Below are 17,289 nucleotides of genomic sequence, written 5' to 3'. Positions count from 1 at the left end.
ATTACGAAACTTTTGTTCGATCAAATAAGCGTCACGTAGTATATTCGCAATTACATTTTTTGTTAACCAAGTTCGAGACTCATAGACCTCTATACCAAAAATCCCCACTTGCTTAGTTTATTCTCGCGCTGACATATTTTGGGCGCGGAGTTGATTCTCTCGCTTCGGCTTTTCCTCTTTGCTGATAGTCACGTAACGTTATGCTGCGTTCATAACCAAGTGTGAAGGTGGGACTACACGACTGGGAAAAATCTTCTTGAACTCTCCTCCAGTTGGTAATAGAGATAAATAGCAATGGCGTCTTTTTGTAAGAACCAGCAATTGTTCGTTGGAGAAAGCCTATGAGGAAAGTTAATGGCGTTTTTGTAGAGTTTTTGGATAATCCCCGAAAATAAGGTCAGTAGTAAACACAGGTTTAGGAGATTTTATATGTTTATGTGCTTTATTACAGGTAACAAATTTAGGACTCATCACTGCATTCTCTACCAGAAAGTTTTTTGGCCGTCTTTGATGTCACTTAGGTTGATACATTGCTATGTTTTCATATATAAAGCACTTTTACATCATTACTACATTTTAGACATACAAGTTACCACACCGGTCTTGGGGATGGCTAAATCTAGAAATGAATTTGGTGTCTACTGAGTTAGGTAAATCAGCTTTTAGTTTTCTTGTTTTCTTTGTGGAACAACCTTCAAAATGTTCTTAAATTTGATGTTTTGGTGCCTCTAGGGCAATACAGGAAGCTGATTGAGGACCTTATTACTGATTTAATGTGTTGTTTTTTTATGACCATGTTTTTCTTTCTTTCTGCTTGCATTTTTTATTTATATTTTGCTGTGTCTCTATTTTCTCAAATTGATGTAATTCAGGGCTCATCTGTAAAAGAGACCTTGGTCTTAGCCGGAGCATCGGCTCTCGGACCAACAGACTCCAAGACAGCTTCTACTCCAAGCCATAAGACTGCCAAATAGTATATTGATTGTACCCAAACTATCGGCACTGACTCTATCTTGCGCTGACCTTATGCACACTCACTAGACTTTATATACACACACTATGCTGTCACTCATACACAAATCCTTCAAACATTCAAACACTACACACACACACAAGCATACACAATTTTACATGAATCATTTGCTGCTGCAACTCTGTTCTTTATTTTACTCTTATCATTATCTATCTGGATGCCTGGTCACTATACCCTGCCTGGTCACCTCGTACCTCTGCACATTGATGTGGTACTCCCTGTATATAGCTCCATTCTTGTTTATTTTATTTATGTCATTCCTCTTGTGTTAGTTACTATTTTATTTTTTAAACTTTGCATCTTTGGGAAAGGTTCGTAGGCAAGCATTTAATTGTAACGTCTACACCAATTGTATTCAGCTCATGTAATAAATACAATTCTATTTGATTGATAACAGCATTTTCTGCAGTTGAATGCAATGAAAATATTATTTATGAAAAGCAATCAATGAATGTGTTTTGAACACTGTAATTTGTTTAAAAGCATAATATCTGTACTTTCAGTGTGTTTCACGCTGCTTGTTGGACGTTAGCCAATCTTCATTTCTTAACGCGTTCAAAGCACCTGAATGTTTTCTTGGAGTAGACCGATATAGAAGGGTATAACATTCATTGCAGACATATTTTTTTCCTCACATAGTTACGATATTACTCAACTAAAGGAATAATCTGGTGAATCATTACGTTTATGGATAGATGTTGGTACACTATTCAAAGTGACCACTGTATGTCGCTGCTGCACTAGCTAGCTTCTAATTTACCAACTGCAGCCGTTCAGTAACGCACACTTGTGTCTATCAGAGCAATAACAACGACGAGCAAACACGCCACAGAACAAACCCTTGCCCGAATAATTGCCACAATAACACATATTGCAGTTACATCTCCACCCGATCCTAATGAAGAAGCTTCGGTTTGACTGACTGGGAGATGGGAGTACAAAACATAACAGACCAGGTGGGTAATGCGAATTAACGTTAGCTAGCTAAAACATTCCTTTTTGAAACCGTTGCTTCCTTTATCACTATTTCCTTATGAGGGCGGGTTTGATAGCTAGCTCACGTTAGCTGCGGTGCTTGGCCTGAAAAGTAGTTTATGGCCATTTAAACGATGCAGTCTGATCACATTCTACATGCTCCAATAAAGTATTCTAACGTGGGACTGTTTGCTAAAATTGTCACCAATGACTTGTTCGCTTGCTAATACCAACTAGTTACATTTGGCAATAGGATTTTACACGCGAACGTTAGACCAGTTTGCCTAACCAGTCTAGTCTACTAAACTAAATTATTTATGATGGAGTTGAGCGGCGACTGAACCGCGAACGTCACATACAGTTGTATTTTTTTTGATCAAACTACTGATTTCGGCACCCAACGAATAGCACCCAATTACAAAGAACACTGTCGTGTTTAATTTCAGGCTATTCGTTGGGTGCTGAAATCAGTAGGTTTTAATAGAAACGTCATTTTATGTGACGTCGGAGCTCCAGTCCGTCCACACTAGTTGCCGCTCAACTCCATTATAAATAGCGGAGTTGAGTTTAATCGGCTAGCTAGGCTTCCATTCCATGCCGTAGCTAGTTAGCTAGCATTGGCGATGAGTCATTCAGATTTGTAGCCAGCTAACTGTCTAAGCATTTGGGATTTTATCACTTTCGGCATGCACAACTTGTTCAGACAACAACCAGCCAATGTATTAAATGCTTAGTTAGCTAACAGTAGCTAGCTGGCAGCGAGGGTACGGATTTAGCTACTGTACCTCGCTGCATTCAGCTAGCAAGGGACTGGGCTGTCACTAACATTTGTTGGTAAGGTCTCTTGTTAGTTGCACATAAATGCTAGCTAGCTGCACATTGTGTGTTTAGCTAGTTAACGAGACACTACGTTAAACTATAATAAGCTAACTTCACTCCCATCAGCTGTTACGATTGAATCACACTGCGTGATGAGGCGTTTTCCAAGTACGTTGTGTTGGGTGCATGCAGCTAGCTAGTGAGAAAATCTGACTAGTCTGTTAGTAATTCCCAATCAAATTCAAATGGCTAGCTAATGACAATCATCCACCCTGTGTTATCAGGGAAGCATCACACTAATATCATGCTGACATGTAGTCTGACTATGGCATCATAGTTTTATGTTATTGAGGAGAACATTTCAAACAACTTTGCAAAAAATTGGACCATATAGGACTATTTTTTTTATTCACAGGAGGATCGGTATGTCATTAGTGTGGCTTGAGGATAAACGTCATTAGGCCAGAATGTATGCGTTCACTGCTGCCCGCGCGTGTCTCTGTGTCGGCCACTCATCTCTGCCTTGGCAAACATCTGTGTTCTCGAACCACATTGCATTTTGTCTCACAGGGCAATGAATGCAAGTCAATGATACCTATATTAGCAATTCCCAAATCATGTCCAAATTAAGCAATACGGCCAGAGGAGGTGTGTTATATGGCCAATATACCACGGCTAAGAGCTGTTAGATTCAATGCGTAGTGCCTGGATACAGCCATTAGGTGCCTTATTGCTATTATAAACTGGTTACTAACGTAATTAGAACAGATTTTTTTGGTCGTACCCCTTGTTATATGACCCGTGGTATATTGTCTAATATACCACAGCTTTCAGCCAATCAGCATTCAGGGGTCGAACCACCCAGTTTATAATCATTTATAAGTAACTTTGAGTTACACAATTCATTTTGAGATACTTTAGGATGATTTGGACAGTAAGTTCGAAAATAAAAAATACATCAAAACCTCAACCCCGTCTAAATAAAAGTTAAATTAAAAAAAAGACTATAAATCATAGTGATGATATTAATAATGAGATGTGCAATGTCATTTTGTTTCCGATATTTGATTTATTTATTTAAAATAAAATAATTTTACTTCTGTTTTTAAAAGTCAATTACTCAAACGCCAAAATAAATTGTATAAAATAGATTTTAACACAAACTTCAGGGAGCATTTTGCCCCATAGAGGGGGGTGTTCCCCCCCCCTCCCCTTTCTAACACTTCTGTTTTTGACTCTTAAAAACATGGTATTTATTTTAACTCAGAATATTTAATGTGTTTATATTCTCTTCCAGACTCCACTGGTCCAGGCTATATTTAGCCGAAATGCAGAAGAAGTGAAGTTATTGTTGCACAAGAATGAAGAAGTCAATGCACTGGTAAGATGGCTCGCTACACATGAACATGACCCCGTGTGAATCAATTTCCACATCTCACTTAACGGGCCAGCCAGTTAAGCAGGAAGGGATTACCTGTCAAATCCTCTACATGCTTTGACCTTCCTGTCAAGTTTGAATCAGACATAGTTAATATCACACAGTCAATCAATCATCCTTTGGAGCAGTAATGTTATACCCACAATATGTTGCACTTCACATTCTTGGTTTCAGCTTCCAACAGTAGCTATGCATGTTGTTCTCTTAAAGAGCCATCTTGTGAGTGTAAAATGTATTTTGTGTGTATATGTACACTGAACGTAAGTGCACGTGGCCTATGTATTTGAGGACAAGGAGCAGATTAGCTTATGGTTAAGGGATTGATGGGAGGAAAAGCTTAGCAGTAAGGGATTTTGGGCATCTTCCATCCAAGTAAGTAGCTGGTCAGTTCAGGTTCCTCACTCATTCATTCTACTGCTCTGGTAATCTGACCAGTTGGCTGTCAGATTAAAGGACCCCCCCAGGGGAAGTTGCAGCCACTGTTTCAATGTCATTTCCTGTCCTAAAGAGGAAATGCACATTTAGGTTCCACCTCCAAAGAATGAAAGCTACTTATACATATTCACAAATTGGGTGTGGAAATTTCCACGTGGAGTTAATAAACATTAACAAATAGGTTAATGACAGCAGTCTGTGTAGCTAGCTAATATGATAACCTTATCTAGCTAGCAAATTTGATCTGTTGCTGTTTTTTGTTGTTGACTACACCATATTCAAAAGATTAGCCAGCTTGTGCTATAGCAGGTTCTGGAGCTGGATTCGTCATAATCATTGCTTTAGGGAAAACATTGCTACAGATGGAAACCACTGGCCTATCTTTGACTTCGCCATCTATTATTATCTCAAGTTTTGGCATCTTCCTTAAATTGCGGCAGCAAATCCGCCATAGAAATAGTTAGAAAGAATAAGATGAAGCTCCGGTAATATGGATAACTATTGAAAGATAGTTGATATGTGTTTTTCTACATTGTAATGGACACGGTGCAACCTTTGGTAGGTAGGCTGCTGGCACGTTTCGGCTGCAGTACAAATCCTATCATATCACACAATTTCTAAAATGGTCAGGTGTGTGTGTGTGTGTGTGTATGTATGTGTATTATATATTTGTATTTTAAATGTTTTATTATACAGACTTGATAAACATTTAAAAAAAGTGAAAATGGACAATAAACATATGTTTAATTTGCTGCATGGCTCAGGTGGTAAAGTGGACACGAGCTGTTTGGCTCATCTCAGTCATGAAGAGGAAGAACTTTGCAGCTGTTTCTGATTTAATAAACACATGCCATGCTGGTCGTTGGTAACATTAAAATAAAACCCAGCCCTAAAAAGAAATGTAGGTTTGCAAATAATGTTTGTCATATCATAGGAAAAGACACTGCATTCACATGGATTTGCACAAAGTGGGCATTTCGGATTTGTCACTTCAAGGCCAAAATACATTGAGCCCCGAAGTATTGGGGCAGTGACAAATTTGGTTGTTTTGGCTCTGTACTCCAGCACTTTGGATTTGAAACGATACAAGGTTAAAGTGCAGACTACCAGCTTTAATTTGACGATATTTTCATACATATCGGGTGAACTGTTTAGAAATTACAGCACTTTCTGTACGTAGTCCCCCCATTTTAAGGGACCAAAAGTATTGCGACAAATTCACTCATGTCTATTAAATTAGTAGAATGTTAAGTGTTTTGGTCTTATATTCATAGCACGCAATTACTACATCAGGCTTATGAATCTACAAATTTCTTGGATGCATTAGGTGTTTGTTTTGGTCGTTTAAAATGTTTTTGTGCCTAGAAATTAATGGTAAAAAACGTCTTGTGTCATTTTGGAGTCACTTTTATTGTAAATATCAATTGAATATGTTTCTAAACACTTCTACATTAATTTGGATGCCTACATGGTTAAGGATAGTCCTGAATGAAAGATGAATAATGATGATGATTTACAGTTGAATAAGTATCATAACCCCCCCAAAAATTATGCTAACATCCCCTGTTATTGTAAGGGTGAGAGGTTAACATGTCTTGGGGGTATGATATTTCTGCATCTGTAACTTTCTCATTCATCATAGTCATTGTATTTTTTCAAATCCAAAGTGCTGGAATACAGAGCCAAAACATTAACAATGTGTCACTGTATAATACCATCGTTTTTCAGCTTGAAAAAGTGGATTTCTACTGATGTGTGCTTTTAAAGAAACCCGACACAATGATCTAGGTCCACTTTACACACACACAAGCACGCACGAACAGGCAGCCTTCACAGGAGCTAAAACAGGGAGAGGCTAGAAACTTCTACAGTGAGAGGAAGGGGTGTTAAATTGAGAGCATGCTTTAAATCAGCACTCGTTCAAATATGGCTTGGTGCCAGCGTGTAAATTCAGTAGCTGCAATTTGTCAAATGTCACAACTTAAATCAGTAAATCAGTTTTGTATTATATGTTAATATACTTTGCATTTGTCATGGAGTCAATATTTGGCAGAGGTCAAATATTATACCACTGTAAATACTCAGTTGTGACCACTAGACCTGGGGCTGTATTCAATCACTACTTAAAGTCAAAGAAGATTCTGTACAAGCACAGCAAAAAAAAAGCGATTTTAATTAATATGCAGTTGAGCTTTCTGTACTTCACTTTCACATTGTTTACATAGTTTTGTTGCCATAATGCATCCAAACATGAATTCTTGCAATGCAAGACAGATGACATATTTGACTTGTACGACCAAAACCCACAGGGATCCTTGTCCTTAAACAGCCTCCCTTCCCGGAGGCCTAAAATTCTCACACGGCCTCCAGCCAGTCAGTCAGCCAGTCAGTCAGTCAGTGATTGAATGATGCGTATGGAGAATAAGACTGTGATTTCCTTACTAGGGCTGCAATGAGTGAGGCCTGAGCCATGAGTCATTCACTTGTGGGTTTACACTGACTGCACACATTCCAGTACGGAGGACAGGGTCAGCTAACAGGCTAGAGATGCCTGAGCAATTTTACTCACCGAGGTGGATTTCAAGCTCTTCTTTCGTTGCCTGGCTACTCAGACTCCTTGCGCTGCCACATGCTATAACGTTAGTTTCTTCTCCGCAACGAGTCTGGATCTGTGTACCTCCCAATGATTTCTAGAATGCGATCACATTCGAACCATTCTGATTGGTCACAAAAACCGATTGGTTAGTCCAGAGCCAAAATACACGTGGGTATGCTGCGTTTTGAAACACACGTGGGTATGCTGCGGTTTGAAACACACGTGGGTATGCTGCGGTTTGAAACACACGCGGGTATGCTGCGGTTTGAAACACACGTGGGTATGCTGCGGTTTGAAACACACGCGGGTATGCTGCGGTTTGAAACACACGCGGGTATGCTGCGGTTTGAAACACACGTGGGTATGCTGCGGTTTGAAACACACGTGGGTATGCTGCGGTTTGAAACACACGCGGGTATGCTGCGGTTTGAAACACACGTGGGTATGCTGCGGTTTGAAACACACGTGGGTATGCTGCGGTTTGAAACACACGTGGGTATGCTGCGGTTTGAAACACACGCGGGTATGCTGCGGTTTGAAACACACGCGGGTATGCTGCGGTTTGAAACACACGCGGGTATGCTGCGGTTTGAAACACACGTGGGTATGCTGCGGTTTGAAACACACGTGGGTATGCTGCGGTTTGAAACACACGTGGGTATGCTGCGGTTTGAAACACACGTGGGTATGCTGCGGTTTGAAACACACGTGGGTATGCTGCGGTTTGAAACACACGCGGGTATGCTGCGGTTTGAAACACACGTGGGTATGCTGGGGTTTGAAAGTTAGAGTTTAGTTAGAGATGATCCAATCGCTGATGACTATGTACAACGACACTCATTTTGACGTCAACACAAACTTCTTCAACGATGGCAGTCTCAGACTGAAGTATGTAGCAAACATCGAGAGCAGTGGAAGAATTCAGTTTGAGTTGCCAGGGAACTTCTTTCAGTTTGCGGAATAAAAAAATCAGGTCTACCTCTGCAAAATTATTAGATGCAGCAGGCCTAACCCCGACTGATTATTTTGTGAGATTAAAGTTCCACTGTGCATTCATATTGAATATTATTTTTACGTGAAATTTTCAGAGAATGGCAATTTTATTTATGCATTTTCAATATCCTGTGATTGAAAGCTATTTTACCTAGTTGGTATCAAGTTCAAACCTGTCATGTTAGATGTAGCATGTCTTATATTCTTTGGCTTTGGGGTTTATTGTTCAACTCACTGTTTGTTTTTAATACACTGCCTTAGGATGATATCAGAACCAACAGGGGGCTTAAATCTGGGCTCTTGCTAACTGTTGTTTCTCTGTCTGCTGTCTCTCCTCAGGACCAAGAACGCCGTACCCCCTTACATGCTGCTGCGTGTTTGGGCGATGTTCACATTATGGACCTTCTCATTAATTCAGGTAACGTTCTCCAGCATGAGACAGACTGTTTTCAGAGGGATTCACATTGTTCACTCAATTATCCCTATCCTATTGTTGAGTAAAGGACAGTTAATCATATCTGTTAGAATATACAACTAGCATTGAAACCCTTCCCTCTTGTCAATGAGGATAAGAAGCCCTATCCTAAAGGTAAATACTGATAATGAAATCAGAGAAGTGTGCAAATGTTACTGACCATCTGAGATCTGAGGCCCATTGATTGGCTGAATTAGTATTGAAAATTTGTTCCATCTGCATATTTTATTTTTAATCGGTTGAGCTGAGCTACAGAATAGTTGACTGAGTTCGTCCTCTATCTCTCACTCTCTCTCTTGCTTGCTCGCTCCTCTCTCTCAGGTGCTAGTATTAACGCTAAGGACCAAGGCTGGCGGACTCCCCTGCATCGGGCAGCTGCCTCACAGAACGAAGTAAGACTATTTTTGCAGGACAGTGCCATGTGAAGGCCATGTCAAATACAATATGTAAAACCTGCTACAGTCATTTACCTGGAATTCCTCATCAGTCTTAATAGCACTTCTCAGGGCTCATTTTCTTAGGTAATCAATATGGCAGATAAATTCATCTTCTCTCCTTCCTTGAATGAGTAGCAATATGAATGTCAGTGATAGTCGCACTCCTCATACTTTTTATTTATTCTCCTACTGTCTTTCCCAGAAGGCCGTGGGGCTGCTGCTGAGACAGGATGCGGAGGTCAATGCCCGGGATAAATTCTGGCAGACGCCGTTGCACGTGGCTGCGGCGAACCGGGCCACACGCTGCGCTGAGGCTCTCATCCCCAAGCTGAGCAGCCTGAATGTGGCGGACCGCTCCGGCAGGACGGCTTTGCATCATGCTGCACACAGCGGCCACGTGGAGGTCAGGGGTCACAGCGGGGTTTTACGGTCATAGGGTGGAGGGTTTTGAGTAATACTGAAATGGCACCCAATCCCCTATATAGTTCACTATTTTTGATCAGGACCCGCATAGTATCCACTATACAGGGAATAGGTGCCATTTCAGACATAGCCCAGGTGCTGAATTGGTCTTCCTCTACGCAGAAAGGTGTCTTACTGTGCTCGTTTTAACTCACTATCTCCTGTCTGTATCCAGATGGTGAATTTGCTCCTCAACAAAGGGGCCAACCTGAGTGCCAGCGATAAGAAGGAGAGACAGCCAATCCACTGGGCCGCATACCTTGGTGGGTGGGACCTTAGAATGGACACTTCCTGAAATTGACACACTTTCTTCTCCTTGTTCAAGAGGCTTGGTCTGAGCAAAGGCAATGAGCAGATTCACTGATCTGCCAATCAACCTGCAAACTTCCCATCAAGGGGATTAGGGTTGTCATGATACCAATATCCCGATACCAGATTTTCCATGGCAAAAAAAAAAGATAACACAAATGTGACTAGGTGACAAATTAATGCTGTTTGGTTCTAACTTTGGTCGGTTTTCCTCAAGAAATGAAATCCTCCATGTTTTGTTTCCTTGCCACGATACGTCCGAGTATCGTGATACTGGTAGCGTGACAACCCTACAGGGGATCCTTGTCTACAAAGAAAAGCAAACCTGTGCCAAATTGCATATCCTCACGCACAAACAGAAAATTGCCAAGGCTCGTTAACCTGTCTGTGTGTCTGTAGTGTCTGTATGTTCCATGAATGTACGGTTGTCTCCTCGTCCCTCAGGGCATCTGCAGATCGTGAAGCTTCTTGTGTCGCGGAGCGCGGACGCCATGTGCAGGGACAAGCGCGGTTATACCCCGCTCCACGCCGCAGCTGCCAGCGGCCAGATTGAGGTGGTCAAGTACCTACTGCGGCTGGGCTCAGAGGTGAGGGGCCAGGGGGTGGGGCTCCATATGGTCACTCAATCTTTGCTTGTGTGTTTATTTTTTTTTTTTTACAAAAGTGCATTCCTAGTATAATATTTAGGTTAGGGCCTATCAGGGAAGTCTTCAGGCCCTATACCAATCCCAACTCCCACCACCATCTCACCATCTAATTTCTGCCTTTTCTTTGTCTCCACGTCAGATTGATGAGCCTAACGCCTTTGGGAACACAGCGCTCCACATGGCGTGCTACACGGGCCAGGAGGCGGTGGCCAACGAGCTGGTGAACCGCGGCGCAAACGTCAACCAGCCCAACCACCACGGCGGCACGCCGCTGCACCTGGCCGCTGTCTCAACCAACGGGGCGCTCTGCCTCGAGCTGCTAGTCAACAACGGCGCTGACGTCAACATGCAGGTCAGTCGTAGGACGCCCGGGAAATGAGGGAATAAGGGATCGGCTTGCACCCCAAATGGCACCCTATTCCTTATATAGTGCACTATGGGCCCTGGTCAAAAGTAGTGCACTATATAAGGAATAGGTTGCCATTTGGGAGTCTTAGTCAACAGATGGCAGAAGTGGCATTTATAAACAAGGATATTTTGAATAACATCCCAAGTTGTTTTGTGTGTTTGAGGTAAATCGATTATTTTCATAACAAGAAATGTTTTTGTTTCTCTCTTTCTCTCACAGAGTAAAGAAGGGAAGAGCCCTTTGCACATGGCCGCTATTCACGGGCGCTTCACCCGCTCCCAGATCCTTATCCAAAACGGTAATCACACACACACATCATAAAACACAATATTATCACACACTACACTTCAAATACAAGGATAGTGTGTTTGTGAAAAGTGCCTGCACTATTTCAGGGACAAACTTCAGTTGAAGCGCACCAGCCGAACACACCCAACACTCATCCTCCAGCCCATAGCAACCACCACAACACCACCAGCTGAACATTCCCAACACTCATCCTCCAGCCCATAGCAACCACCACAACTCCACCTGCCGAACACACCCAACACTCATCCTCCAGCCCATAGCAACCACCACAACTCCAACAGCCGAACATTCCCAACACTCATCCTCCAGCCCATAGCAACCACCACAACTCCAACAGCCGAACACACCCAACACTCATCCTCCAGCCCATAGCAACCACCTCAACACCACCAGCTGAACATTCCCAACACTCATACTCCAGCCCATAGCAACCACCGCAACTCCACCTGCCGAACACACCCAACACTCATCCTCCAGCCCATAGCAACCACCGCAACACCACCAGCCAAACATTCCCAACATTCATCCTCCAGCCCATAGCAACCACCACAACTCCAACAGCCGAACATTCCCAACACTCATCCTCCAGCCCATAGCAACCACCACAACTCCAACAGCCGAACATTTCCAACACTCATCCTCTAGCCCATAGCAACCACCACAACTCCAACAGCCGAACATTTCCAACACTCATCCTCCAGCCCATAGCAACCACCACAACTCCAACAGCCGGATGGCATCTCACAACTGTGTGAAAAACGATATGGTGCAAATCCCCCCTCTCTCTCTCCTGTGTGCAGGTGGGGATATAGACTGTGTAGATAAATATGGCAATACTCCTCTTCACGTTGCTGCTAAGCACGGCCACGAGCTGCTGATCAGCACCCTGATGACTAACGGTGCTGACACAGCCAGGTGAGAAACTAAGCATCTTAACACTAGAACTGCCATATGCCAACGGCCACTGACGTTTTATTTTGTAAATAAATAAAAATCTACCCCCCCCCCCCACAAAAAAGCTATGTCCTTCTCCTTCCCTGACTTTTCCTAAATGTTTGTGTTTTTCACTGCTCATTTGTCAGAATTTTGAAATAACAGTATTGAGAGCCTTTTTACTTGTTTTCTTCCCACACCTATTCCTAACTTAACCCCTCCAAAACAATGTACCCAGCCAGGCGCTAATGCGTCTCTTTCTCCTCACTGAATTACAAATGAATGAATGTGCGATAATTGTGTACCTCCACAATTGAATTTAAATTAGGCCTAACTGAATGAGAAGGAGGGTGAAGAGGTTGATTTAATTTAGGAAGACAATAGTGTAATGATGAGTTTGTTATGCCTATTAATCAGCAGCAAATAATTTGACCGAGCGCCTTGGGGGGGTTGATACCATTCTCTTTTATACTTTACTTTGTAAAAATAAGCTGTTATGGGACTGTTTTATTTCTCTGACTTATTGAATTTCATCGTAAAGGAAAGGAAAAAAACATGCCACGTGTTGCAGTAGGCCTTTAGAATAATGGAGAACATGTCTTTGACTCTATCCAACTTGATGAGCGGGAAACAAATGATGCCAGTCAGCCTTCACAGCCGGCCCATCAAGACTACACCTAAACAAATTTCACACATAATAAAAAGTTACCCTATAGCCAATCTGATGAGCATATTCTGCAGTTTCTATTACGCTTACCTTTGTCAAGGAACTCTCATAATTCAAGAGGTGCAGCTCTATTTCCAAATGTTACCGTGCTTCCAAATGTATCCGTGCTGTCTATGCATTCAGCACATGACCACTCGCGGGGCAGCATTGCTCTTGCTACTAAGCAAAAACGAGTAACATAAGAAAATTCAAATATGCTGTTCTGTTGTCAATGGATGAGTGGGCGATAGAAACCAGGTAGAAACTGATAATGGTTTATGTGACTTCACTGGACTGAATGATGAGGAGAGTGAAGAGGGTGATTGAATTTGATTGATCTGAATTTTGAGTGTGAAGAAGATTTGAATTTATAACAATAGTGTAATTATTCTAAAGAACAACATACAATGTGTGTAGTTCACAATGGCAAACCGAACCAAACGAATGGACGCACTGATGGCATTGCAAATGGTGCAGAATTTAGATGCGTTGGAGCCGGATGGAGGATCAGTTTTGAGTTTGAAATTGATGTGGAGTCATTTTGATCTGATCGGTATGGGATTGACGAGAGACCATGCCACGCAACCGCCTCAGCGATTATGCGACACCTTCGGCAGGTGTACGCGGAACAAGGCCCGTGAAAACGATGTGCAGTGCAATCGATTTTGTTTGTGGGGCTTGCTCACACAAAGCCCCAAAGCTTTGGACCCAAAGCATAAAGAGAAGACGAGATTGGTTCATGCATAAAGCCACGTGTAGAGATTGGTTCATGCATAAAACCACGTGTATAAGGGCACAATAGTGTCCAGTACAATCAACAAATGTATATCTTGTCAACTTTTTATATCTTGTCATGAATTCGTAAAGTATTCAGACCCCTTCACTTTTTCCACATTTTGTTACATTACAGCCTTATTCTAAAATTTCCCTCATCAATCTACACACCATAACCCATAATGAGAACGTGAAAACAGGTTTTTTGAAATTTTTGCAAATCTATTAACAATTAAAAACACGATAATTATATCAATATTCATCAGACCCTTCGCTATGAGAATCGAAATTGAGCTCAGGTGCATCCTGTTTCCGTTGATCATCTTTGAGATGGTTCTACAACTTGATTGGAGTCCACCTGTGGTAAATTCAATTGATTGGACATGATTTGGAAAGGCACACACCTGTCTATATAAGGTTCTACAGTTGACAGTGCATGTCAGAGCAAAAACCAAGACTAGGGTCAAAGGAATTGTCTGTAGAGCTCCAAGACAGGATTGTGTCGATGCACAGATCTGGGGAAGAGTACCAAAAAAATTCAGCAGCGTTCAAGGTCCCCAAGAACACAGTGGCTTCCATCATTCTTAAATGGAAGAAGTTTGTAACCACCAAGACTCTTCCTAGAGCTAGCCGCTCTGACAAACTGAGCAATCGTGGGAGAAGGGCCTTGGTCAGGGAGGTGACCAAGAACCCGATGGTCACTCTGACAGAGCTCCAGAGTTCCTCTGTGGAGATGGGAGAACCTTCCAGAAGGACAACTATCTCTGCAGCACTCCGCCAATCAGGCCTTTATGGTAGAGTAGACAGCCGGAAGCCACTCCTCAGTAAAAGGCATATGACAGCCCGCTCGGAGTTTGCTAAAAGGCACCTAAAAGACTCTCAGACCATGTGAAACAAGATTCTCTGGTCTGATGAAACCAAGATTGAACTCTTTGGCCCGAATGCCAAGTGTCACATCTGCAGGAAACCTGGCACCATCCCTACGGTGACGCATGATGGTGGCAGCATCATGCTGTGGGGTTGTTTTTCAGCTGCAGGGACTGGGAGACTAGTCAGGATCGAGGGAAAGATGAACGGAGCAAAGTACAGAGAGATCCTTGATGAAAACCTGCTTCAGAGCGCTCAGACCTCAGACTGGGGCGAAGGTTCACCATCCAACAGGACAACAACAATATGTAAACATCCAAGACAATGCAGGAGTGGCTTCGGGACAAGTCACTGAATGTCCTTGAGTGACCCAGCCAGAGCCCAGACTTGAACCCGATCGAACATCTCTGGATAGACCTGAAAATAGCTGTGCAGCGACGCTCCCCATCCAACCTGACAGAGCTGGAGAGGAGAAACTCCCCAAATACAGGTGTGCCAAGCTTGTAGCGTCATACCCAATAAGACCCGAGGCTGTAATCGCTGCCAAAGGTGCTTCAACAAAGTACTGAGTAAAGGGTCTGAATACTTAGGTAAATGTGATATTTCATTATTATTATTATTAAAATTTGCAACATTTCTAAAAAAAGTTTTTTTTACTTTGTCATTATGGGGTATTGTGGGCCGCAGGGTAGCCTAGTGGTTAGAGTGTTGGACTAGTAACCGGAAGGTTGCAAGTTCAAATCCCCGAGCTGACAAGGTACAAATCTGTTGTTCTGCCCCTGAACAAGGCAGTTAACCCACTGTTCCTAGGCTGTCATTGAAAATAAGAATTTGTTCTTAACTGACTTGCCTAGTTAAATAAAGGTATAAAAATATATATATACTGTATGTAACTACACTGAAATATGTAAGAAAGTGAAAAGCTGTGAAAATCTCAATGCTTTCCAATTTGTAAGTCGCTCTGGATAAGAGCGTCTGCTAAATGACTTAAATGTAATGTAAATGTGTATAGATTAATGAAGTAAAAAAAAAAAAGAAAACGATTTAATCCATTTTAGAATAAGGCTGTAACGTAACACAATATGGTAAAAGTCAAGGGGTCTGAATACTTTCCGAATGCACTGTATTTCCACAAATATTTATTTATGCAATTCATCCTTTACAATTCTTCATGCACTGGTGCTTTTGTTTAGGATTACAGCAAATAATTTCACTTGTGCACCTGGCTGGTTATATAATGTTTTTTGTTTTGTCAAAAGAAGCTGTAAGTGGACTTTTTAAATTAACTCTATTACTAATCAAATCTAAAGTTGATCAAATGGATTACACTGCAATGTTTTTATTGTAAGGGAAACTAAAATAGGCTATAGGCCTACGTTTTTTATAGGACTTAGTCAAGGATATGTTTTGTATAATTCTACAATCTAAATAAATAACTATTGGTATTTAAAAAAATGTATATATATATATTTCTTCATGCCGCTAATCCTTTCTAATAGTTGATGCATGTTTGCTGCATCTTGCGGGTTGATATGCATCTGATGCATATGCTAAAGGAGACGCCTGGCAACGTTCTCTAGCGGGTACTTATAGGCTGAAAGGCCTTAAGATGCTTTTGGGAAACAGGGCCCTGGTTTGTCAGTCCGCAGTCTGTCTCGCCTCTCGGTACCTGTTTTATTTTTGTGCGCTGTGGTTGGCTTCAGTCAAATTTCTTTTCACGGAGGAGGGAGAGCATGATGCTTCTTCATCTCCTGTGAGTGCATTTACACATCCCATGTAATGTAAGTGGTAACGATGAGTTGAAATCCACTTAATTATTGTTTTGTGGCACATTTCATTTATTTTCTTTCGCGTGTTTCATAGGCCTATAGCCAGCCACAGAGTTGGGCGCATAGGCTATTTACTGTTTCTTTGATTGATGACCAAACGGCTTGTGTTAAATAGTTTATAAAAGGTGTCGAACTGACTGAATAAAGTTAATCTCCTATATCCCTTTGCTATTCATAAATCATACAATGTAGGTGTATTTACATGGTATCGCAACGGAACAAGTCAACTCAAGATCTTATTTGTATTTTCCTGGGATTCTAAGCCCATGTCGAGTCTTGCCACTGACCGCTAATGTGACTGGTCAGTGTAACCTAGTGAACGGCTCTTTTTGAACAGATCTTTCATTCTAACATTTGTAAAAAAGAATCTGAAAAATACAACACTAGTGCATTCGGAAAGTATTCAGACAGGACCGACTTTGGGAAACCTTGTTTTAGGTTATTGTCCTGCTGAAAATATCATTAATTTCCCAGTGTCTGGTGAAAAGCAGACTGAACCAGGTTTTCCTCTAGGATTTTGCTTGTTCTTATCTCCTTTACGTTTCTTTTGTTTTAACCCAACTCCTAACTCCTTACCCTAACCCTAATTGTAAACCTAACCCCTAAGCTTAAAATAGCCTTTGTCATCATGGGGACATAGGAAATGTCCCCACAATGGATCGTTTTGCTATCCTTGTGGGGACTTTTGGGGATTTTTGGTCCCCTCAAGGATATAATAACCGACACACATACACAATCAGGTTACAGAAAAGACACATAATTCAGGTGTAGAAAAACAGTATTTATGGCAAAACAAGGACATCTCTCCTGAGAGAATGTTGTCAGAAGATCAGCTCATCCACT

General features: G+C 41.8%; 1 protein-coding gene across 4 annotated transcripts in view; it reads left to right on the top strand.

Annotated features, from left to right (window-relative positions):
• The first annotated feature begins 248 nt into the window (after positions 1-248).
• LOC129845547 (serine/threonine-protein phosphatase 6 regulatory ankyrin repeat subunit C-like) overlaps positions 249-17,289 on the top strand; it is a 38,918-nt gene continuing 21,877 nt past the window's right edge. For 2 of the 4 annotated variants that reach the window (XM_055913430.1, XM_055913433.1), the window contains exons 1-11: positions 249-396; positions 873-1,989; positions 4,125-4,208; positions 8,629-8,707; positions 9,086-9,156; positions 9,404-9,604; positions 9,839-9,926; positions 10,417-10,559; positions 10,759-10,971; positions 11,248-11,326; positions 12,138-12,252. In XM_055913430.1, the coding sequence (XP_055769405.1) occupies positions 1,963-1,989; positions 4,125-4,208; positions 8,629-8,707; positions 9,086-9,156; positions 9,404-9,604; positions 9,839-9,926; positions 10,417-10,559; positions 10,759-10,971; positions 11,248-11,326; positions 12,138-12,252 (1,100 nt within the window). In that variant the 5' untranslated portion in view covers positions 249-396; positions 873-1,962. Of the gene's footprint in view, positions 1,990-4,124; positions 4,209-8,628; positions 8,708-9,085; positions 9,157-9,403; positions 9,605-9,838; positions 9,927-10,416; positions 10,560-10,758; positions 10,972-11,247; positions 11,327-12,137; positions 12,253-17,289 lie in introns of all 4 variants that reach the window. The other 2 variants (XM_055913432.1, XM_055913431.1) reach the window with 2 other exon arrangements.

This window comes from Salvelinus fontinalis, chromosome 3 (genome assembly GCF_029448725.1).
Source record: "Salvelinus fontinalis isolate EN_2023a chromosome 3, ASM2944872v1, whole genome shotgun sequence".
Taxonomy (NCBI): domain Eukaryota; kingdom Metazoa; phylum Chordata; class Actinopteri; order Salmoniformes; family Salmonidae; genus Salvelinus; species Salvelinus fontinalis.
The sequence above is the reverse complement of the archived record's forward strand: the minus strand, read 5'-3'. Positions and strand labels throughout refer to the sequence as shown.